The sequence below is a fragment of the Hypanus sabinus genome, chromosome 13 (genome assembly GCF_030144855.1).
Source record: "Hypanus sabinus isolate sHypSab1 chromosome 13, sHypSab1.hap1, whole genome shotgun sequence".
In the NCBI taxonomy this organism is placed as follows: Eukaryota; Metazoa; Chordata; class Chondrichthyes; order Myliobatiformes; family Dasyatidae; genus Hypanus; species Hypanus sabinus.
The window spans coordinates 16,030,363-16,053,678 of NC_082718.1; the positions used below are offsets into that span (position 1 = coordinate 16,030,363).

Consider the following 23,316-nt stretch of genomic DNA (forward strand, 5'->3'; position numbering starts at 1 on the left):
CCAGGAGAACTGATGTACAAAGGGATCTTAGGGTGCAAATCCAGAATAAAAGTCAAAGTCAAATTTACAGACATGAGCACATATACACATATGCAGGGGTTCTTTTTTTTATATAATTTTTTATATTTTATTGAATTTTCAAATAGGTTACAGAAGGAAAAAAAATTATCAACCCTTCCCCCCTCCCCCTAACATACCCCTGTAGAAAGAGAAAAGAGAGAAGAAAAAAGAAAGAATGCCTGGATATCGGAAGATCCCCACATGCTCCATGGAGTTCATAATAGCTTTAGTATATATATTTCTTTCTTTCCCCAGATAACCAATAATTTTATCTTCGGAGCACCTATATATTTAATCCTATCTTTTGTAAATAAGGGCGCCAAATTTTCAGAAATATTTCATATTTATCTCTTAAATTAGAAGTAATTTTTTCAAGTGGAATGCAGCTAAAAATTTCATTCTTCCAACGATTTATACTTAAGTATGAATCCGATTTCCAAGTAACTGCAATAGCCTTTTTGGCTACTGCCAATGCAATTTTTATGAATTCTTTCTGATATTTATTCAGCTTGGATTTTGGTTTTATCCCTTCAATATCGCCTAGTAAAAATAATGTTGGATTATGTGGAAGTTGTGTTCCAATAAAATTCTTAAATTTGTCCAAAAAGGTTGAATTTTAAAACAAGACCAAGTAGAGTGTAAAAAAGTACCAATTTCTTGATTACATCGGAAACATTGATCAGATAAATTTGGGTTTAATTTATTTATTTATTGTGCTGTAATGTATAATTGATGTAAAAAATTATATTGCACTAATCTTAACCGGACATTTGTTGTATTTGTCATACTGTCAAGACATAGTCTTGACCAACTTGTTTCTTCTATTGTAATATTCAAATCAGTTTCCCATTTTTGTCTTGACTTATGAATTCCTTGTTTAATTGCCTGTTTTTGAATCAAACTATACATACAAGAAGTAATTTTTAAAATTTTTCCTTTTTGAATTAAAGTTTTTATTTCATTAGGTTTCGGCAATAACATTGTTTGACCCAATTTATCTCTTATTTGGAAATAACAAAAAAAGTGTTGCTTGATATTTTGCATTTATTCTTTAATTGATCAAATGACATCAATATACCTACTTCAGAACAATCTCCTATATATCGAATCCCTTTTTGAAAACAATTGTATAAAAGTTGGTTATCCATTGTAAAAGGAATAAGTTTATTTTGAATTAAAGGTCTCTTTGCTAATAAAGATTTCTTTATCTCGTCATCAACATTTATCTTATCCCATAAATCAATCAAATGTTTTAATATAGGAGATTCTTTTTTTCCCCATATCCATTTAGATTCCCATTTATATATAAAATCTTCTGGTATATTTTGTCCTATTTTATCTAATTCTATTCTAATCCATGCCAGTTTATCTTCATCAAAAAAAGATGCAATAAATTTAAGTTGATTTGCTTTATAATAATTCTTAAAGTTTGGAAGTTGTAACCCTCCTAGGTCAAATTTCCATGTCAATTTTTCCAACAATATTCTTGACATCTTACCTTTCCAAAGGAACTTCCTCACACATTTATTTAACTCTTGAAAAAACTTCTGTGGTAATTGTATTGGTAGTGTTTGGAATAAATATTGTAATCTAAAGAATATATTCATTTTTACAGCATTTACTCTGCCTAATAATGTTATTGGTAATGTCATCCATTTATCAAGATCTTCTTGAATTTTTTTCAATAATGGTAAATAATTTTTTATATAAATTCTTTATATCATTATCAACTCTTATACCTAAATATTTTATACCATTTATCGGCCATCTAAATCGAGTTTTTAGTCGACATTGACTATAATCTCCTTTAGTAAGGGGTAGAATTTCACTTTTATCCCAATTTATTTTGTAGCCTGATATTTTCCCATATTCTTCCAATCTAGAAGATAATTTACGCAGCGAGTACAATGGGTTTGTTAAATAAAGCAAAACATCGTCAGCAAGTAAATTAATCTTATATTCTTCCTGGTTAACTCTGAAACCCATAATATCTGGGTCCATTCTAATTAATTCAGCTAATTTCAACATCATTTCAGTTAACAAGGTTGTCCATTATCACCTGCTTTATTTGTGTTGACGATGCACGGGTTCAAAGAATAAGTTACTTACAGCAGCATAATGGGCATAGAACACCAGATGCACAAGAAAAACATAAAATTATACACCATTATACACTTCAAGCTCCCTCAAAGTGGAACACAAATTGATACCGTGATGTAGAAGGCACTTGCCTCAGTTCATCAGGGTGCTGAGTCTAAATGTTGGGAAGGTATGTTGCAGCTAAATAAAATTCTGTCTAGAACACATTTAGAGTATTATATACAGTTCTATTCACTTCATTACAGGAAGGGTATAAAGGAGGTTCATCAGGATGTTCCCTGAAGTAGGAAGTATAAACTATAAGAAGTTGTACAAACTAGGATTGTTTTCTTTGGATCTGGGAGGAGGTTTCAGAGCCTGAAGACCCACACTCAATGATTTAGGAACAGTTTCTTCTCTTCTGCCATTAAATTTCTGAATGGCCCATGAACACAAACTTATTTTTTTGCATTATTTGTGTAATATATAGATTTTTGTGTCTGCACTGTACTATAAGCAACAAACCGCACTTTGTACAAGACAGTGATAATAAATCTTTTTCTGATAGGAATTTTCCCCAGGGTGAAAATATCACATAATAGAGGACAGAGCTCTAAGGTGAGAGAAAAATTTTAAAGAGATTTACATACTTTAAAAAATTATAGCGTGGTAGATGCCAGGAAAGTGCTGCCAGAAGAGATGGTAGAAACAGATACGAGAGTAACATTTAAAAGGCATTTGAGTAGAGAATGGATGGATGATAGGACATGTGTGGGAAAATGAGTGGTTTAAATTAGCATCAACCATGGTTAGCACATAATCTGTGAGCCAAAGTCCTGTTCCTGTGCTACACTGTTCTATGATTGACACATCATTGAATCATACAGCACTTATCTTCTACTTCAGCATTACTTACCTGTCCTATCCCAGACCCTTAATTCCTTTATTATCCAAAAATGTGTTCTCAGTTTTGAATGAAATTGGTAACTAAGCTCCCAATGTTGTACAAGGTATCGATTCCACTGCCTCAAGCATGTTCCCCACCTCTACAAGATTCTTACCTCACCAAATTCTTATTTACTTTAATTCACTGCTACTTCTCTTTCAGGGACATGCTCTTCTTTCATCTCCACAGCTACCTGTTTCCTTAGCAAACGTCTCCAATCTCATCTTATTTCACGTGGATCCGAAATGAGATTCCACCCTCTACATTTCAGATCCACACATGTTCACAGGTATACTCAAACTAGTCATCATTTCCTGTTTGACTTTTCTAGTTGCATTTTGTGATCCAGATTTAATGCTGTATTAATGCCAGCATGTCTTGACCTGTGTGCAGTAGAATAAACTCACCATCTCAAAGACCCAGGATCAATGTTGATCTTGGATGCATGTTATCTCTTATGAATGAGCAGGTTTCAGTTCTGTTTATTTCTCCCACAGCCCCAAAACACTGTTAATAACTACTGTATTTCATTTAAACATACTTTAATTTCATGTATTACACTCAGTCATCATGAATCATTTTTCTATATTTCCGAGAAACTAGATAGATACCTCCTTCTTTGCTATCTTCCACATACTATTAGTGACTCAATTTAACAACCTCAGATAATCAGCTCTCCAATTTCACATCAGACCGGGTCAGTTTTGATATGTCAGATAAGGAATCTTATGTTATTGCAGTTTTAAATCCTAAAAGGACAGATTCCTTAGAAGCAAAATATTCCTTATAGGATGTACTTCCTTTGTATACAAAACTCCACTTTGAAAGGAAATCATTTCCCATTTTCTGCTCTTCTAGACAATTCTTAGACAACCCATCTGTTCTCGTTTCTCAAATCTCCAAAATTAGGACTCTTCCAGTTTCATATTAATAATACTTCTGATATTGCAACATAAGTCAGTGCTTGTAGAGTCCACATATAATTTATAAAGTGTAAAATATGAGAGGAAAGAAGTGGCTTTCACTACACCGCTTAAGCAGTCCTTTTTGACAGTAGATTCAGACCTGCTGTTGCCTGACTGGGAATGAAGGCTGCAAACTGTGCGATTTATAACAAGGCCTCAGCTCATCGCCCGATATCATATTATAAAAATTTTCGAGGATATCTAATCACCAGCAATGAGGTACCCTGTAAGTCAGAGTTGAAAAAGAGTTCCAGTAAATCTCTCATTACTCACCACAACATGCAGCAAACTGCCGACCCACGCACAGGAAGCACGTGCGGCGGCGCCTAAACCGAACAAACGACCCCCAACCCGCCCCCCGCGCTTCCTGGCCACTCATTGGCCATCGCCTAGAGACGTCAGCGGAACATCCGGCCTTGCCCTAACGTCCACCGTGGGTTCCAGCGGGTTGGATTAGGGAGTGCGAGGAGCAGAAAGATTGGGGATTTGGGAGAGAAGGGCGGTGTTGGAGCGAGGGACTGAGCCTGTTGTTGAAATTTGCTGCCAGTTGGGGGCGGTTAGAGAAGACAGAAAGACGGAGGTAGCGAACGTGCGGTGGGACTGCGTGATAGCAGTTGTACAGAGGCAGGCAAATGACAGAAACGAGGAAAAAAATAAAACAGTCGATTGAGGATTGTAATGGGTTATTGTCCAGTGATGAAGGCAGTGTACAGGATTTAAATAAAATAGGGAAGAGTTGAAGATTTTGGATGTTTCTGTTTCTGGTATCAATCTAATTAGATTACCTAAAGATTTGAAAAGAACGCATTTGTTGAAATTGCTTTCACAAATCCTTTTAAGAGATGGGGCACTCTTAGTATTTTGTAAATATAGTAAGCAATGTGAGAAAGCTTTGAGGTTAAAAGCTGTGGGAGGTAGAAAAGTATCACTGCTGTTCCTGAACCATTGAGTGTGTGCTTTTAGGCTTCTGTACCTCTTTCCTGATGGTAACAATGGGAAGAGGGCATGCCCTGGGTGATGGGGGTCTTTAAAGATGTCTTCAATACTACAGAGGCGAGTACCAAAGATGAAGCTGGCTAATTTTTCAACTTTCTGTAGCTTCTTTTGGTCCTGTGCTGTAGCCGCACACCCCCCCCCCCCACCCCCGTACCAGATAGTGATGCAGCCTGTCAGAATGCTCTCCATAGTAACATCTATAGAAGTTTCTGAGTGTTTCAGATAACAAACCAAATGCCAAATCTCTTCAAACTCCTGGTAAATAATGTTCAGACTTCAAAGGAATGTTTTTCTAATCTTGCAATGGAATGCTAAAAGCTTGTTTGCTAATGGTCAAGAATTTAAGAAATTTACTGAAGATTTAGCAAATAAACCTGCTGTTATATGTTCAGGAAGCTTGGTTGAAACCTTGCCTAAGTTAATACAAGGTCATGTTGATACAAGACGCGATTGGAACATGGGTAATGGAGGAGGAGTGGCTACCTTTGAAAAAAATGGGATTGCATAGAGAGTTATGGAAATTGAGGCTGTTCATGAGTCAGTTGTGGTTGGAAATTTGTGAAAGAGTGGAATAAAACTGTTAGGAAAGTTAGGCAGTTTTACACATATTCATCTTCCAAAATAGCTCAAACTACAGTCAGAAAAGTAGTGGGAAGGGTGCAGAAAATTTACTGGAGAATGTGCTGTGATAGCATCGGGGAAAGAAATCCAGGTAAGGGAAGTTTGGGGTTTGGTACAGAAAATGGGCAGAGTTAGAAAACTTGATGCATTTCTGGTTTTGTATGGTGAGCAAAAGGTTGCAGTTACTAACTCTAAAAAAAGCAGGATTATTAACAAATACGTCGGTGTACATAGTTGGTCAAATTTAAGAAAAGAGAAATCTTATAGAGAAACAGTTTTGGGAAGCGATCCTCAAATTGCTGATGAAAAAAGAATAAGACCATATATAGGAGCAGAAGTTGGCCATTTGGCCCATTGAGTCTGCTCTGCCATGCAATTATGGGCTGATCCAATTCTTCCAGTCATCCCCACTCCCCTGCCTTCTCCCCATGCCTTGGCTAATCAAGAACCTATCTATCTCTGCCTTAAATACACCCAATAAATTGACCTCCACAGCTGGTCATGGCAACAAATTCCACAGATTTACCACCCTCTGACTAAAGTAACTTCTCCACATCTCTGTTCTAAATGGATGTCCTTCAATCCTGAAATCAAGCCCTCATGTCTTGGACTCTCATACCATAGGAAATAACTTTGCCATATCTAATCTGTTCAGGACTTTTAACATTCTGAATGTTTCTATGAAATTTTCCCCTCATTCTCCTGAACTCCAGGGAATACAGCCCAAGAGATGCCAGACGTTCCTCATGTGGTATCATTCCTTTTCATTCCTGGAATCATTCTCGTGAATCTTTTCTGAACCCTCTCCAAATTCAATGTATCCTTTCTAAAATAGGCAGCACAAAAATGCACAGAATACTCTTAAGTGTGGTTTCACGAGTGCCTTGTAGAGCCTTAACATCACATCCCTGTTATATTCTATACCTCTGGAAATGAATGCCAATATTGCATTCATCTTCTCCACAGACTCAACCTGGAGGTTAACCTTTAGGGTATCTTACAAAAGGACTCCCAAGTCCCATTGCATCTCTGCATTTTGAATTCTCTCCCCATCAAAATGATTGTATTTATTTCTTCCACCAAGGTGCATGCCCATCACTTTCCAACATTGTATTTCATTTGCCACTTCTTTGCCCATTCCCCTAAACCAGCTAAGTCTCTCTGCAGGCTCTGTGTTTCCTCAACACTACCCGCTCCTCCACCCTTCTTTGTATAAATGGCAAATTTATCCACAAATCCATTAATCCCGTAATCCAAATCATTAACATACATTGTAAAAAGCAGTGGCCCCAACACCGACCCCTGTGGAACTCTACTGGTAACCAGCAGCCGGCCAGAATAGGATCCCTTTATTCCCACTCTCTGTTTTCTGCTGACCAGCCAATGCTCCACCCATGTTAGTAACTCCCCTGTAATTCCATGGGCTCTTATCTTGCTAAGCAGCCTCATGTGCAGCACCTTGTCAAAGGCCTTCTGAAAATCCAAGTACAGTACACCATGTCTACTACATCTCCTTTGTCTACCCTGCTTGTAATTAACTCAAAAAATTGCAGTAGGTTAGTCAGGCAGGATTTTCCTTTCAGGAAACCACACTGGATTTGGCCTATCTTGTCATGTGCCTGCAGGTACTCTGTAATCTCATCACTAACAATCAATTCCAACAACTTCCCAACCACTGATGTCAGGCTAACAGGTCTATAGTTTCCTTTCTGCTGCCTCTCACCCTGCTTAAATAGTGGAGTAACATTTGCAATTTTCCAGTCATCCAGTACAATGCCAGAATCTATTGATTCTTGAAAGATCATTGTTAATGCCTCCACAGTCTTCAGCTACTTCCTTCAGAACCCAAGGATGTATTCCATCAGGTCCAGGAGATTTATCCACCCTCAGACCATTAAGCTTCCTGAGCACTTCTCAGTCATAATTTTCACTGCACATACAGTACTTCACTTCCCTGACACTCTTGAATGTCTGGTATACTGCAGATGTCTTCCACTGTGAAGATTGATGCAAAATACGTATTTGGTTCCTCTGCCATCTCTGCGTCTCTCATTACAATATCTCCAGTGTCATTTTGCACTGATTCTATATCTACCCCCAACTCTCTTTTACCCTTTATATACTTAAAAGCTTTTAGTATCTTCTTTGAAATTAGTTGTCAGCTTCCTTTAATAATTCATCTTTTCCTTCCTAATGACCTTCTTAATCTCCTTCTGCACATTTTTATAAGCTTCCCAGACCTCTATCTTCCCACTAGCTTTGGCTTCCTTGTATGCCTTCTCTTTTGCTTTGACTTTGTCTTCACTTGTCAGCCACAGCAGTGTCCTTCTTCCATTGGAAAATTTCTTCTTATTTGAATATATCTGTCTCACACTTCCTTAATTTTTCACAGAACTCCAGCCATTGCTGCTCTGCTGTCCTTCCTGGTAGTGTCTCTTTCCATTCAACTTTGGCTAGTTCCTCTCTTGTGCTATTGTAATTTCCTTTATTCTACTGAAATATTGACACATTGGAATTTGGTTACTCCTTTTATAATTTCAAATTGAACTCGATCATATTGTGATCACTGTTGCCTAAGGGTTCCTTAACCTTAAGCTCTCTTATCACTTCTGGATCATTGCACAACACCCAATCTAGCACAACCAATTCCCTAGTCGGCTCAACAACAAGCTGTCCTAAAAAGTCATCCCTTAGACATTCTACCAATTCTCTCTCTTGAGGTCTGGTATTGGCCTGGTTTTCGCAATCCACTTCGTGTTAAAATTCCCTATGATTATCATGACCTTACCCTTCTATGCCTTTTCTATCTCCTGCTGTAATTTGTAATCCATATCCTGGCTGCTGTTTGGAGGCCTGAATACAACTGCCATTAGGGTCCTTTTACCCTTACCATTTCTTAACTCAACCCATAGAGATTCTACACCTTCCAATCCTATGTCATCCTTTTCTAATGATTTAATATTATTTCTTATACACAGAGCTACACCACCCCCTCTGCCTACTAACCTATCTTTCTGATACACTATATATCCTTGGGCATTCAGCTCCCAATGGCAGCCATCCTTTAGCCAAGTTTCAGAGATAGCCGCATGTCATACTTGCCAATCTGTAGCTGAATTTCAAGATCATCCATTTTGAATGCAATGTGCATTCAAATATAACATTTCCAGTCTAGTATTTGTTACATTATATTTTAACCTCTATTGCCCAGTAACTCATCTCACTGGCTGCGATTATGCCTCATCTCCTGCCTGTCCTTTCTATCATCTCTGTTGCACTCTATTTTTGATTTATTTCTGTTTTCACCTTCCTCAGTCCCATCACTCCATTTCCCATCCCCCCCCCCCACTGCCAAATTAGTTGAAACCCTCCCGAACAGCTTTATTAAACCTGTCTGCTAGGATATTGCATCCCTTGGGTTCAGGTGTAACACATCCTTTTTGTACAGGTTGTACCTCCCTCAGAAGATGCCCCAGTGATCCAGGAACCCGAGGCCCTATACCAGTCTCTCAGCCATACATTGATTTGCCTGATCATGCTATTCTTGTGCTCGTTAGCACTTGGCGCAGGCAGCAATCCTGAGGTTACTACCATGGAGGTCCTCCTTCTTCAGGAATGTTCCAGTTCCTGCTTGGATGGTCAATTTACATTGTCTGAAATTAAAAGGTGTATTAGTAGTGCTGGTCAGACAACACCAGGGAAAGATGATTTTTGTTTCACAGTTATTGGATTCAAAGTTTATGTTGGTTTTGAAATTCTTAAATACAATATGGGTTGAAGAGTGGCTTCCTGCTTCCAGGAAATTAACGGTAGTTATCACTATATTGAAACCTAGCTTCAATCAGATCCTTTTGGTTATGGACATGTTTCCATAACTTCACATGTATGTAAAATAATGGAACAAGTGGTTATGGCAAGCCTTCATTATTTTGTGGAAAGTAGTGGAAAATTAGCTGTATACCAATCTGGATTTCATAAAGGGGGAATGACCATGGACTTGGTGTTAAGTTTGGAATCTAATATTTATAAGTTAAGTATCATGGTACCAGTTTTCTTTGATGTAGAGAAGGCTTCTGATATGGATACAAGAGTTGCTGCTTAAATTGGGGAAGTCTAATGCTTTTCAGAAAGTCAAATATGCACTTAAATACATTAAGATAATAGTAATATCCTGACAAACTTTTCATGTTAATCGGTGTCTTTCAAAGATCTCAATTTAGCAATTAGATGTTTCATTTGCACCTCACAGGAAATGCATTCAAACAATATATGCTGCACAGTTTCTTGACAAGTGCACTCCCTATAAAAGCCTGTATCATACATATGAATTCTGATCAAGGAACTATTCAACCTGCTATGTCCAATATGCAAATCCATAAGTATAACTTCTTGCCTCCTTTTATATCCCAGAAGAGTTCCCACCATCTCTGAATTTTATATAAATGCTGTCCTTTTTTTTCCTTATCCCAACTTTGTTGCCACTGTGATTAAATAGACTTTTTAATTATGGCTTTCATCTCCCCCTGATGCAAAGACACTATCACATGTACGTCCTTAATTTTAAGTGATTGCTTATCTAGAATGTCTTCCACTTTGTTTCCTTAAACCTCAGTATGGGCAGGGAACCATAAGAAATACACAAGCCGGGATCCTGCAAACTCAACAATCTCAAGAAGATTGCCTGGCCTACAATTTGAAATACAGTACCTGTTTTAATATATATCAAAGCCAAGAACAATCAGAGCACAAACATACATAATCATAAAAATATACAATTCTTAATATTCAACTGAAACTTTGGAACATAAACAGAAACACTCACATGACTTATCACTGGATCTTTTGAAATGATATGCAAAAAGCCATAATATCTGCCTTGCAGAAATTGTTGAACTTCCTGTTTCACTGATCTTCATCATGGTCTTTTTCAAAAGGCTTAAATCAAACACAAGCAAAGAGAGAAATCGAGGAGGAAAAGATACACTGGGACTATATTCCACATTGAACAACCCAAGATTTTGTGTGCTTTTTTTTCCCAACCACCCAAAATGGAATACCTTATGGATGCAGTGCTCCCAACACTTCTACTGCAATATTGCCAACATTGAATGGCCAACTTTATGTCCTCTTACAGTAATCCAATAAACCATTGTTAACTGTAATCTGCATAGATGTGAAGGTATTTCACCTATTCCTACCAGTATGAAACTGGGGATGATTTAATAGCCACATAACAGATTCCCAATGCTTGATCTTGAAGTTTACCTCAGGGCTGTAAGAGCACTGGTGATGCTGACCCATAAACAACACATCCATAATCTAAGAATGATCTGATTAAAGCAGTATACATTTCTTTAAGTGACCTCCTACTTACACCTGAAATGCTTTTTTACATTTCTTTAAAATTTTGTTTACATGCACCTTCCATGTTATCTTCCTTGTGTCTATCCACATACCTAGAAACTTTACCACTGACTCTTGTTTAAGAGATTTACCATATAATTTAAGGAAAATTGTGGGCATAATACTCCTTTTAGAAAAACAATTAACTTGAATCTGCACAGCAGAAAATCTAAACCCTCATCAACATCTCCATTCCTCTACCTCATTAATAGCTGTCTGTATTTTCCTAACAATATAATTTATATTCCTGCCTCTCTTCCACACTGCACCATCATCAGCATATAGGGATTTGGCTATCTCTGAGCCAACATTTAAGAAAATGTAACTAATCATAATATTAAGGAATGGGCTATACACACTCCACAGTGGAGTCCCATTCTCTATCTCATACTCCTTAGAGAATGTTTTTCCACTTGTATTTTCCTATCCTCAGCTGAAGCTGTGGTTGGGGATGAGGTGGTGGTAAAAATGAGGAATGGAAGTGGAGATGAGTGATTGAGGTGGTATGGGGAAGAGGAGGTAAGCATTGAAGGATAGGGATATGGTACAGTGAGGGGTTTTGGGGTGAGGTGATGGTGTAGGGTGTGAGAATTGACATTAATGGGGTGATGAGTTGAGGAATGAGGTGAGAGGGATGGGGCAAGGCATGAGCCTGGGTGTGAGATAACGGGGTTAGAGGGTAAGGGGATGTGTTTTGGGTAGGAGGCAATGAGGATTGAGAGGATGAGAGTGCGATTTGGGTTGAAGGGGACGTGGAGACAAGGAGACAGGCTGACGGTTGTTGGGGAGAGGATGAGGGAATGGAGGTGAGGGGATGGGGCTCGGGGTTGGGGAGATGGGGTTTGAGGTGTGAAGGTACTTGAAGGATTATAGGGGGAGGGGTTGGAGTTGGGATGATGGATGATGACAGGGATTGGTTGAAAGAGATGTTGGGAGTGAAGTAAAGGAGTGTAAGGAGTTGGGGGTGAGGGGTTAGGGTAAAGGTGTAAGGCATTGGGGTGAAGGGGTAGGTTTGGAGTGAGGGGATGCATGAGAGCAAAAGGGGTTAGAGGTGGGAACTGAGGAGAAAGAAGATCTAAAGGGATGGGTGGGAGTGAGGGAGTAGGGCTAAGGCAAGTACAAATGCTGAGGTAGGGCCAGTGGGGTTGGGAATGAAAATGGGGCTTCAGGTTGAGGGATGAGGGGTTTGAGATTGAGTTTAAGGAAGAAATTTGGTTAAGGAAGGGTGTTGGGTGAAGCAGAAAGGTGGGTGGAGTTAGAGGAGAAGGATGTGGGTTGGGAAGGAGGAATAGCGTGTGGGCTTGTGGATGGGGTTGAGAGGAGGATTTGGAGTAGGAGGGGGATGTTGAGAAAGTGGTTTGGGAGGTCAGGTGTAAGAGGGTGGTGGAGAAGGGCAGTTTGGGGATAGGATGGAGGAGAGGAGGGGTGGGATGTAAGAGAGGAGTGAGTTGAGGATGATTTGAGATGAGGAGGGTGTTTGGGGTGGGGTAATTTGGTGGAAGAGGAATTTGAGGAAAAGGAGAACCAAGATGAATGGAATGGTAGAGATGGAGAGGAGTAAAGGTGAGGAAATAATGGAAAGCAAAAAGAGAAATCGAGGGGGAGTGGAGGAATAGGGTGGGAGATGAAAAGCAGGTGGTAAGGATGGCAGAGATGAGGGTAAGCATAAGGTATTATGGGAAGCAGGGAATGTAGAGGAGCAAGGAAGGGTTTTGAGACACTTGGAACAGGAGAAAGATATAAAGAAGAGTTAGCCGTTAAAGTAGGGAGAAAGTGGATGAAGAAGAAAGGGAGGGGTTAGGAGTGTGAGGGACAAAGATAGGATGATGTGGAAGTCAGTAAACACATGTAAAGTTTCTGAATTTTAATCAAATGCAAGTGGTAGCAGATGGAGGCATAATTTGGATAAGAAAGTAATGGATTTTGTCACTCTTCATAAATAACTAGCTCTGGTATTGTGCAGAATAACCACTATAGAGTTGGGGGAGCTGTTTTTTTCTGGAGGAAAAGAAATCCCAGAACAAGGGGGTTAAGACAGTTCTATCTTGCAATGAACATGGAAGATGTCAAAGCCTCTAATAAAGTTAAAATATTTTTAAGAGAAAATAGAATGACTAAGGTCATTGATGGAAATATTCTTGATATACAACTGTTCCAATCTGTATGATTCACACATTTCTTTGTTACATTCAAAGGAAGCTGGAGAAGCACAAAGGGGAGAAGGATCGACAATGATATGTTTATAGCTGGAAGAAACAGTTTGGGAGAGTTGTAAATATTTTGAAAGATCAGTTCTGATATCAGTTTGCAATTACAGGCCTGTGCAGTGCAGATCACAATGCAACTAAATACCAAATTGATTATTAATATGCACACAATAAACACTTGAGCCTAAGTAAATGGATTTCATCTTTCACAAACGGTATGTTAGCAGGAAGTTAAGAAAGCAAGTGAACAAGTTAATCAGCACATCTTCAATGAATGAATTATTTAACGTTTTATTTTTAGTCTTAACATTTGAAGAGAATATATTTGTATTTTTTTAATTTAAAAGCATAATTGGGAATGATCTTTAAGGAAAGTTTAATTGTGAGGAGCCAATCCATCTTTGATATTGGCCTTTTAATTACTGCCTTCCATGTAAGGCAAGTGACGTCGTTTGTATACCGGTCAACCGAGCTCACTTGCGCTCGAGCGCCTGGAAGTTGACGCTTGCGCCTGCGCGCGGCTCAGCGAGGACAATCCCGGCTGGAAAAATGAGTTCCAGGAAAGGTAAAAAAAAAGGAAATAGGTTGTCCGTCTGTCAGTTTAAACACCAGGCAGTCTATTAAACGTACAACTACAAATAATCCGATACAATACAGTTGAGAGAACAGTTTTTTTAGTTTCATGTTTTTTTAAAAAATGTTCTTGTATTTCTTGCCTTGTCAGTCCTAGCCATTCAAGCTCGGAAGAGGAGGCCGAAAGGAAAGAAAGAGAAGGCTCATAAAAAGTGAGTGGATAAGAGAGTGGTGTGTATTTGTCCGATTAATACTACTGCTCCTCCCCCTGCTGTTGCTGGATCTCATATAACGCTGGTTTGGGCTTGGGCAGAAAGAAAGGTTTTTTTAACTGGCTGATGGTGCAAAACAGTGGCATAATCTCTCAAAATTATTTAATGTTTGCTTATGTTTATGCACTATTGCATCCGTTGTATTGTTTAACGTTTTCTTTCATGTTAATGTTCATTTTGAGGGATATTAGCATTTCATTGTTATTTTGTAGAAAGTGTGCTTGGCTTAATTTGATAATAGTACATATAATTTGTTGTTATATTGCTTTAAAATATTTTCTCAAGAATTTGCCAAAAAAATCTCTGTTGAGTTGATGTGTGTATTCTTTGTAGAATGGTATTTTTATTTGATAAGCTAATTGGTTTTCTTGAACAGTTTCGGCATGTGAGGCTTCCATAATATGCATGTAATGTCACTTTGGTAACAGTACTTGATAGGCTTTGCTTTCCCAAAAGCATGATGGCTTCTGTTAATTTTGCATTGTATTGTTTGTTTTGGGTCATATTTGAATAGCTGTTTGTTCTGTACCCGTGAGTCTTTTCTAAACCGAGGAGGGATTTCTTTGTTGTAGTATATGAATGAATTGGACTAATTCTTTGCGAACAGATGAGGTTTTCAATGCTGATGAGTTGCTTATCCTTTCAACTTTTTCGTCCATTCTGTATATTAGGCCAAGAATAATCTACGAAGAGGGTGGACAAAATTGTCCAAACAGAGGTATTAAGTATTACTGGAATTATAGTAAAATGATAGCACATTACTCTCATGAAAGCACAGTAATATATATTGTGTGTTGCTTGATTAGGGTAATACATCCTCATGTCTGGGATGTTTTGTTTTTATTTATCAATGGCAAAAAATAAGAAAACAACCCCAGTGATTGTAAGCTAGAACTGAAATACCAAAGCTCAGTCCTATTCTTGACAGCTGTATGGATAATAACCTCTTTGAAAAGAAGTTGTGGAAAATAATTAGGAAGTGAAACTGGTTGGAGAAAACTGGCACAGTGTTGATGTACTTAGTTGGCTCTTAAAATGTAATTCTATGGTTCTATGATCAATTCTTTAGTCAATTTGATTCACAGTGTTGTGAAGATCTTCATATTAAGTGTATTTTGACATGTATGTACTGATTTGAAATCCAAATGGCAATCCTAATTCTGGAAACATTGCAACTCTGGGATGTTTAATATTTAACTGTAGATTTGAGTAATTTTTTGTTAATTAGTTTAGATCTTGTAAAGAAATGTTTGTCACTAGATCTTGAATGGAGGTGTTCCTTGCTATAATGACTATCATTAATCAAGAAACAATGTATACTGCAGAATGTGGAAAGTGGAGAAATTTCTCAGAGTAGTACTGGATGCACTGTGCATAATGTGAAGCAATATGATATTTTAATTATCTGGAATAACTAAAAAGCAGTTTTCTTTGTGCCAGTTGAGGTAAAATTAATAATCTTGTTTCAAATTCTGAATTTTCTAATTCAATTTAGTCAGTGTGCAATAAAAACAGAATTGGACACTCAGCAGGTAAGGCAGCAACTGTGGAGAAAGACACAATATCTCAGGTCTGGTGCCCTGATGTGTGCTACAACTGGGTAATGATTGCCATACAGCATGTCAAGACCTTCAGTATTTTAAAACTTTGCTTTGTTTTTCCCTATGTTTCAGATTTTCATTAACGTGCTGGACAATTTTTTTTAACAACATTTAGCCAGCACAGTTGTGTTTAGGAACCTTGGTGTGAAGAAGCTGAAGTGTGAAAAGCAGAATATCACTGTCTTGCTAGCATTTCCTTTGTAGTGTTAAGTATTGAGATGAGCCTTTAGTGATATTCTTCTGGAGTCATGGATACACAGACTCCTGATACAATTCAGTATTGCAGTTGGTTTGTGTTTTTGTACATTGAACAATGGCAACAGCTTAAAATGCAAATCTTTGCCTATTAAGAGTTGAGCTTTGCCTCAGTTTTTTTTTGTGTACCAAACTGAGTAAGCTTGAATTTTGGTTTAGATGATATGTACTTTCTAGTAAGTTTTCTGTAATCACCTAAGCAGTTGATGACAAAACAGTGAGTAAATGATTGATAGCAAACAACAGGCCTGAATTAGATGGTAGATCATTAGCGTGGTTTACTGAGCTCAGGACTAGCTTTACTAAACAGCTGATTGTTTTGGGGTATGGTTTAAGTTAAATTTGGACAAAAGACATTGATCTATCCCAGGGGTCGGCAACGTTTACCACTGAAAGAGCCAATATGGACCCATTTCCCACAGAAAAGAAAACACTGGGAGCCACAAAATGAAATAACACTGCATACAACGGGTTTTTTTTTTGCCTTTATGCTATGTATAAACAAACTATAATGTGCTGCATTTATGAAATTGATGAACTCCTGCAGAGAAAACGAAATTACATTTCTGCATGCAACAAAAACATTTTGAACTCCGAAAAAAAAGACGTTGGGTTGAAGGTTACTCCGTAGGTAGCCTACCTTGGATCGAAGAATTAAAAGAAAGCGCGCACTGGCGGGTGTCAGGCATTGGCAGTTGTGATGTATATTAATAGCGATAAAAAACACGTTGTAGCGGTGTGCTACACGCAGCGCTAAAATAAAGACTGCAGTCAAAGGTAACTTTATTCGAACTAAACAGCCTTGCTTTAAAGCCTCCCTCAACCCGTCCCCGTGGGCGCGGATGCTCCAAAAGACACGTACTCACAAACCCCCGTAGGCTATCTCCCTTAGTCGGAACGGTGGCTAATTGTGAGCCGGTTCGGATGTGCCAGGAAACGGTGTCTCCGCAAAGTTTTCAGATTGTACAAGATCACCATAATCTTCAAATTTCAAATTACATTTCAAAAGCTAACAAACCACGGGGAGCCGCATCACAGAGATCAAAGAGCCGCATGTGGCTCTGGAGCCGCAGGTTGCCGACCTCTGATCTATCCCAAAGTTTTAGAGAGGTTTGGTAAGGAAATTGTCAATGCTTTACCCTAATTCAATTGTTCTTTTTTTTGATTAAAACATTGGATATATTACAATACATTAGAAAGGCATCAAAAGGAAAGAAATCAAGGGATTTATTAATAAGTTTTGATGAAAGGTCATCAGTCTGAAGCTTTCCATAGATTTCATCTGATCTGAATGCTTCCATTTACAACTTTGACTCAGGTTTCAAGTGACTGCAGTATTTTGCTTTGGAACTATGGATCCAAAATCTTTTGGGGGAAGATATTGTAATCTATAAGAACTTGAGAAGTATTATTTGACAGTGAGGTAGTGTTGTTTTAGAATGTCTAATATCTAACTTAATTTATTTGTAGTTGTATATGGAGTGGTATGAGAGGATATAGTCTTCACACTTTTTGGAAGGCAGAGAATAGTCTGTAGTGGATAAATATTTATCTGTTTCCTACCAACAATATTGCTATTATTGTGAGTGTAAATGGTGTATAAAAAGAAGTGGGTCATCGTTTTTTTCGCAGAAGGGGAAATAAATTCAAGTAGTATTTAAATTATGAAATGGCAGCCACAAATCAAATGCAGAGACTTATGTAATAACATCTGAACTCTCAGGTCAGGACCAACATGGGATTTTTAAAAAAACCTTAAAGAATATTGGTTTTAAATGGAAGTTTGCTGTGGCTGTATGAAGCATCTGATAAGCCACACTTAAATTGTTCTGAAGAAAACTGGAATTGCATCTGAGTAAGAAAGTCCTGGCTTTTGACAGTGCTATACAAATTATCAAAATGTAATAATGTTGTAAGTGAGGAAACAGATTCGATAGGTCTTAAGGACAAGGATTCTGGACACGCAGCCTTGGTAGTAAAGGATTTTGTTTACAGAAGGCAAACATGGGAAAATGGCAACAGAAGGAACATGCACACACGCACAATTTACAGCAGTCGGATCGGCAGTAAAACACATGGGGACAATTACTAACGAACATAGGAAAATTGTATGGGAACAAGGTACACAGACAAAAACACACCCCCAAGGGAAAAGTCAATACGATACCAGCCCCCCCTTGACTCTGTGCAGGCATGGCTCTTATGCTACTAGGGACAACTATCAGCGCTCCCAATCCTATTCAATGTACAACTCACCAATAGTTTTTCCAGTGTCGCTATGGTTCTTGGCCTGGAATGAAGGGGGGTGGTCCCTTGGGGATTGCGAAAAAGAGAAAGGGTCCAGCACACATAGCACCCTTTATAATGCAGCGGGCTGGAGGGTCCCACCCAGGTAATTTACAGGAAGGCCAGTGGCTTGGTGCCAGCAGAGTTAAGCTGATTACAAAGGCCACTTGCCCGAGGCCAAGTACAAGGCTAATTAAAGAGGCCAATGGTTAGGTGTGCATTGATGGGTGTGAAGGCGGTCAAACCTTGATTGGCAGGTGGCGTGTCTTTCGACCAGGTAATGGGCAGTGCTGTCATGTGACAGTCACGACCCCTCCAATACAAATAAGGACTTCATAAATTGGCATTTAGGAAGAGCTTAATTACATAAGTAGGCGTGTGTTACTTAGAATATTGAATTTTAAGAGATGATTTCTATTGAGGATTTGAAACTTTGACAAGGTGGATAGATGTTTTTTGCTGGTGGAGAGTGAACAGTCATTTGGAAGGTCCACCAACTTGGAATCTGAGAGAGAGTAACCTTTTTTTGTGCAAAAGATAAAGTGAGTACCAAAGTTTCATTAGACTGATTGCAAGAATGGTGGTTTAATGTACAAGGAACAGTTCTTTAGAGCTGAGGAGAAGAGAGGAGATCTTATTAAATTATGAAAGGATCTGGCAGGCTTTGCAGTGTTCAAGTGCACTTGTCATGGTTTTGTCCATGTACTTTATGGCTAATATCCACTTCCATTTTTGGCTGTCTTGGATTATGCACTCCACAGAATTTAATTGAACATATGCCCTTTGTCATCTGCACAGTTCAGCTATTCATTGGATAAAATGCTATTAATGCTGTGTAATCAGCTGAAAGAGGCACTGTTTATCTTAGTAGAAATGTATTTCCCAAAAAGAAATCATTCTTTGAACAATCAAACTGTTACAATATATCAGAAACATGGTAGATACTTAGTAACTTTGTAGCACTTCCATTGTGTGCTTTTGCCTCAATTATAATAGCCTATTCTCTTGGGACTTAACATAGCTACTTTTTCCAAACACAAAATTACAAACTTACGGATTAAAGGAATTATAGAACACTTAAAAGGAGATAAAGACCCAGTTCAGTTCATAGTTAGCACCAAGTCAGAGAAGGCAAATTGATCCAATTCCCTTGGCCTTGCTATATGCACCTCCAAATTCTTTTCATTTGAACACTGCAGTTGCTTTACATGTAGTATTCGCGAAAGTAGCTGGTGGCTGTATAGAAGCTGTGCTCTGGAAAGAACTCTTACTTAACATGTAAGCAAGGAGAAAAATATGCCTGTTTCAGTAACTAATGTGCAATTGAATTTGTTTGAGATCAATACCATCCCATACAAAGGTTTGTACTATCTTCACAAAAGCTGTTGGTCAAAGACTTGCTTTTAATTTAAGTAAGTAGTTGAGCTGTCATATCAGAAGTAAATATGCACAGCATGGTTGGAAGTGAATATTTTGGGCAAACTCTCTTGCTTTTTCAAAAAAAAATCCTTGGAACTACTTGGAAATAGCACAATCCACACTTTCAGAAATACAAAACCTGCTTATTTGTCTTCTCACCGATGAGGCAATTTTCTGAAGGAAAGTTGCTGTGTGGCCTGGGCTTAGCTCAAACACCTTGTGTAAAAATTTGCTGATGACACAACTGTTATCAGATGGTGATGAGGAGGTGTACAGGAATGAGATGGATTGGCTTGTTGAATGGTGTTGCAACGGCTGTGAGCAAGGCCAAGGAATTGATTGTATTGTTCAGTAAGGGGAAGTCAAATGAGCATACACCAGTCCATAATCAAAAGGTCAACAGTAGATAGGTTAATCAGCTTCAATTTCCTGAACTTCAGCATCTCAGAGGATCAATCCTGGGCAATTTATAAAGAAGGCATACACGCTCGTGGCTATACTTCATTTGGAGTTTGAGATTTAGAATGTTACCAAAGACGAGCAAGTTTCTACAGATGTACTGTGGAATGCATTCTGGCCAGTTGCATCACCTCCTGGTATAGAGGTTCCAATGCACAGGATCAAAAGAGGCTGCTGAGGGTTGTATACTTAGTCATCTCCATCGTGAACACTAGCCTCTCCACCATCAAGGACATCTTCAGTATGTAGTGTGTCAAGAAGGATGTGTCCATCATTAAAAACCCTCACCATCCAGGACATGTTTGCTTCTCACATCTCCCATCGGGGGGAGGTACTAGAGTTGGAGACACAAACTCAATGATTTAGGAACAGCTTCTTCCCATTTGCCATCAAATTTCTGAATAATCCATGAAGGTGACCTCACTGTTCTGCTCTCTTTTTGTACAATTTAAAAAATTTCTTATTCTAACTTATGGTTATTTATGATGAATTGCCTTGTACTGCTGCCATGCAACAACATGTTTTGTGACATATGTCAATAATAATAAACCTAATCTGAAGTTTGTTTGTTCTTCTGATCAAATGCTGTTACAGGAAATAAATACTTGTACATGATGTTTTTAAGGTGTTTGTGAAGTTTCTGGATACTTGCTTTTTTTTAGCAGTACTTCAAGAAAATGTTATCTCTTGGTCTTCAATCATTTTATTGGTTCTGGTTTTGTGTTGCATTTTACAGGACACCAAGATTCACCAAAAAAAATAGAAGGTGTTCACATTACAGTTAATTTGTTGGCATAAAAATATTGGGCATATTTTATATATTTAAAATATATTATATATATTTAATATTGGGCTTCTGTCTAAAAAAAATTCAAACTGTTTCGTTATATGGTAGGCCAAACATTTTTTATAAATGAACTTTATTATACCCTGGGGAGCTACAAGAATATTTCAATGATTTGAATCAATTCAGTTCAATTAAAATACCATAAATGTATAAGCTGACCCAGAGTATAAGCCGACCCCTTTAGTAGAGGTTTTTGATTTAACTAGACAAGATCACAAGATCTCACATGCCGGTACTCAGCTTTGCCAGATCTGGAACCTGAAAATTTTGTGAACTGGTACCTGCTAAGAAAACAGGCCTACACATTGTAGAGTGTTATAATGAATTCTTAATAAATAAATCAGGGAGGGAAATTTTGGGTTAAGTTTCCAATGGAAAAGAACCCTCTGAAATGTAACTCATGTGAAACCATTTAGTGCCCATCGTAATCTGGTTAAAACATAACACGGGGTGGCGGGATCAGTATCTATACTCCGTATTGAGTTTGCGATCACCATGTACAAAAGATTAAAACAAATGCGATATGATGCTGGCTTCAAGCTGAAGGTTGTTGATTTTGCTAAAAGGAACAAATAATTCTGCAGCTGCTGAGAAGTTTAGTGTAAACCAGAAACAAGTGAGAGAGTGGAGAAAGACAGAGGACACGCTGAGGGAAATGCCAAAGACAAAATGTGCAAACCGGGGGAAAACAAGCCTGTCAAGTCAAACTTGAGTTTCTAGAACAGGCATGGGCAAACTACGGCCCGGGGGCCATATGCGGCCCGTTAAGCTTTTTAATCCGGCCCGCAGAACTTGATGAAATTTTATTAATAAACCTTGTTAAAGTTTTTTCCCCGCAATTCTGGTGTTTTCCCAATAGATGACGCACTCTATATACATTGACCTTTGTTGAGGTGCAGCGTATTACTCCACATTTGCGCTTTACTCTTTGTTCGGCTCGACCTATTTGTGTGAACAGGCGTTCAGCGTCATGAACATCAACAAAGCCAGCCACAGATCCAAGTTAACTGACCAACACCTCAGATCCATCCTGAGAATCGCCACAACAAAACTAAATCCAGACTTTGATGCGCTGGCTAGAAAGGGAGACCAACAACACTGTTCCCACTGAAATTAAAAATAAGTTTCTTCGTTGTGTTATGTAAAAAATGCATTTGAAAATATTTTTTTCAATAAGCCTTACATGTTATATGTCATTTCTGTTAAGTGATGGACATGAGTAGTGCGCAGGTGCACGTACGTTCTCAAAATAAAAAATGCGCTCCAGATCAAATAACGCGCTCCACATACTGGCGCGCTGTCACTTTTCTGTCCTTGTGCTGGTCGTTGTTGGGTTTTGGCACAGGGGACAATTGAATAAGAAGGAGCAGGACAAGTAGACCTGCATCTCCTACCGTTTTTGAAATAAAGACAGTCAGGAGGAGAGTGATGATGATAAAATCTTGAAGGATAACAGAATTTTCAGTGCTTTAAAATAATAACTGTTACTATTAAAAAAAAGCTGTATTTTATTCATTTAATTTTCAGTGTTTTAAAAGTCATTTCAATAAATAGCTAAATACCATGGGACTTCAAAGACAGATATTTTGTTGTAATGCATTTGTTCATTTTCAATTGAAATTAAAGCACATGTTTTCTACATATCCCATGATATTTTATTTTCTCTTATGAGGTGTATTACCAAAACACTCCGTCCATCAGATGGTTCAAATTTTAGAACCCTTTGTGGCCCACAAGTCAAAAAGTTTGCCCACCCCTGTTCTAGAAAGTATTGGGACCTAGAGGCAAAGGAAAATAAAATTTAAAAGTAATAACAAGAATCCATTAATAGACTGAATGGAACCCACTGCCTGAGTGTTGTTTCTGCCTGGAACATTTGGAGACCCCGCAGCAATCCGGGAGCCACATTGGAATCTGCAGTAAGATGCCGAACTTTAAATAACTTGAGAGACTGTTTCATGGAAAAGAGCACTGCTGTCACTGCACTTGGGTTAGTGCTAACTATGTCACAGGGATCATCACGCTCAGGCACTTCTCAGAAACGGTGCGAGGTTTAAGAAGAGCTTGCGAACCTTCGGGAAGGTTCGCCCGGTTTGAAAACATAACAGTCGGAGACCATAACGGTCCATTAGAGAAACGGAGACTGTGCAGGTTGGAATTTGTCTACAAAGTCTGAGAGGCAGCCAGTTTTTTCACCTAATGACTAGTGACTAAAGACTAAGGACTAATGACTGATGGAACTAATGGAACTATCAAACTGCTGCACTTGCGAAAAATAAAAGGAGGAAAAAGGAAAAGTTGTTTGGTCATTGAGTGGAATCTGGTTA

At 38.4% G+C, this 23,316-nt stretch overlaps 2 protein-coding genes across 7 annotated transcripts in view; one reads left to right on the top strand and one right to left on the bottom strand.

Moving 5' to 3' along the window:
• The window catches only part of pus7 (pseudouridine synthase 7), a 56,835-nt gene extending 52,422 nt beyond the window's left edge, over nucleotides 1–4,413 (bottom strand). For all 5 annotated transcript variants that reach the window (XR_009515320.1, XM_059987170.1, XM_059987169.1 and 2 more), the window contains exon 1: nucleotides 4,324–4,413. Coding sequence is in view for 4 of the 5 variants with exons in the window: in XM_059987170.1 (XP_059843153.1) it covers nucleotides 4,324–4,331 (8 nt within the window). In the remaining variant the exon portion in view is untranslated. The remainder of the gene's footprint in view (nucleotides 1–4,323) is intronic.
• Nucleotides 4,414–13,776: 9,363 nt separating this feature from the next.
• LOC132403659 (SRSF protein kinase 2-like) overlaps nucleotides 13,777–23,316 on the top strand; it is a 227,168-nt gene continuing 217,628 nt past the window's right edge. Inside the window, exons 1-2 of one of the 2 annotated variants that reach the window (XM_059987182.1) lie at nucleotides 13,777–13,842; nucleotides 14,002–14,062. The gene's annotated coding sequence lies outside the window, so the exon portion shown is untranslated. The remainder of the gene's footprint in view (nucleotides 13,843–14,001; nucleotides 14,063–23,316) is intronic. The other variant, XM_059987180.1, reaches the window with a different exon arrangement.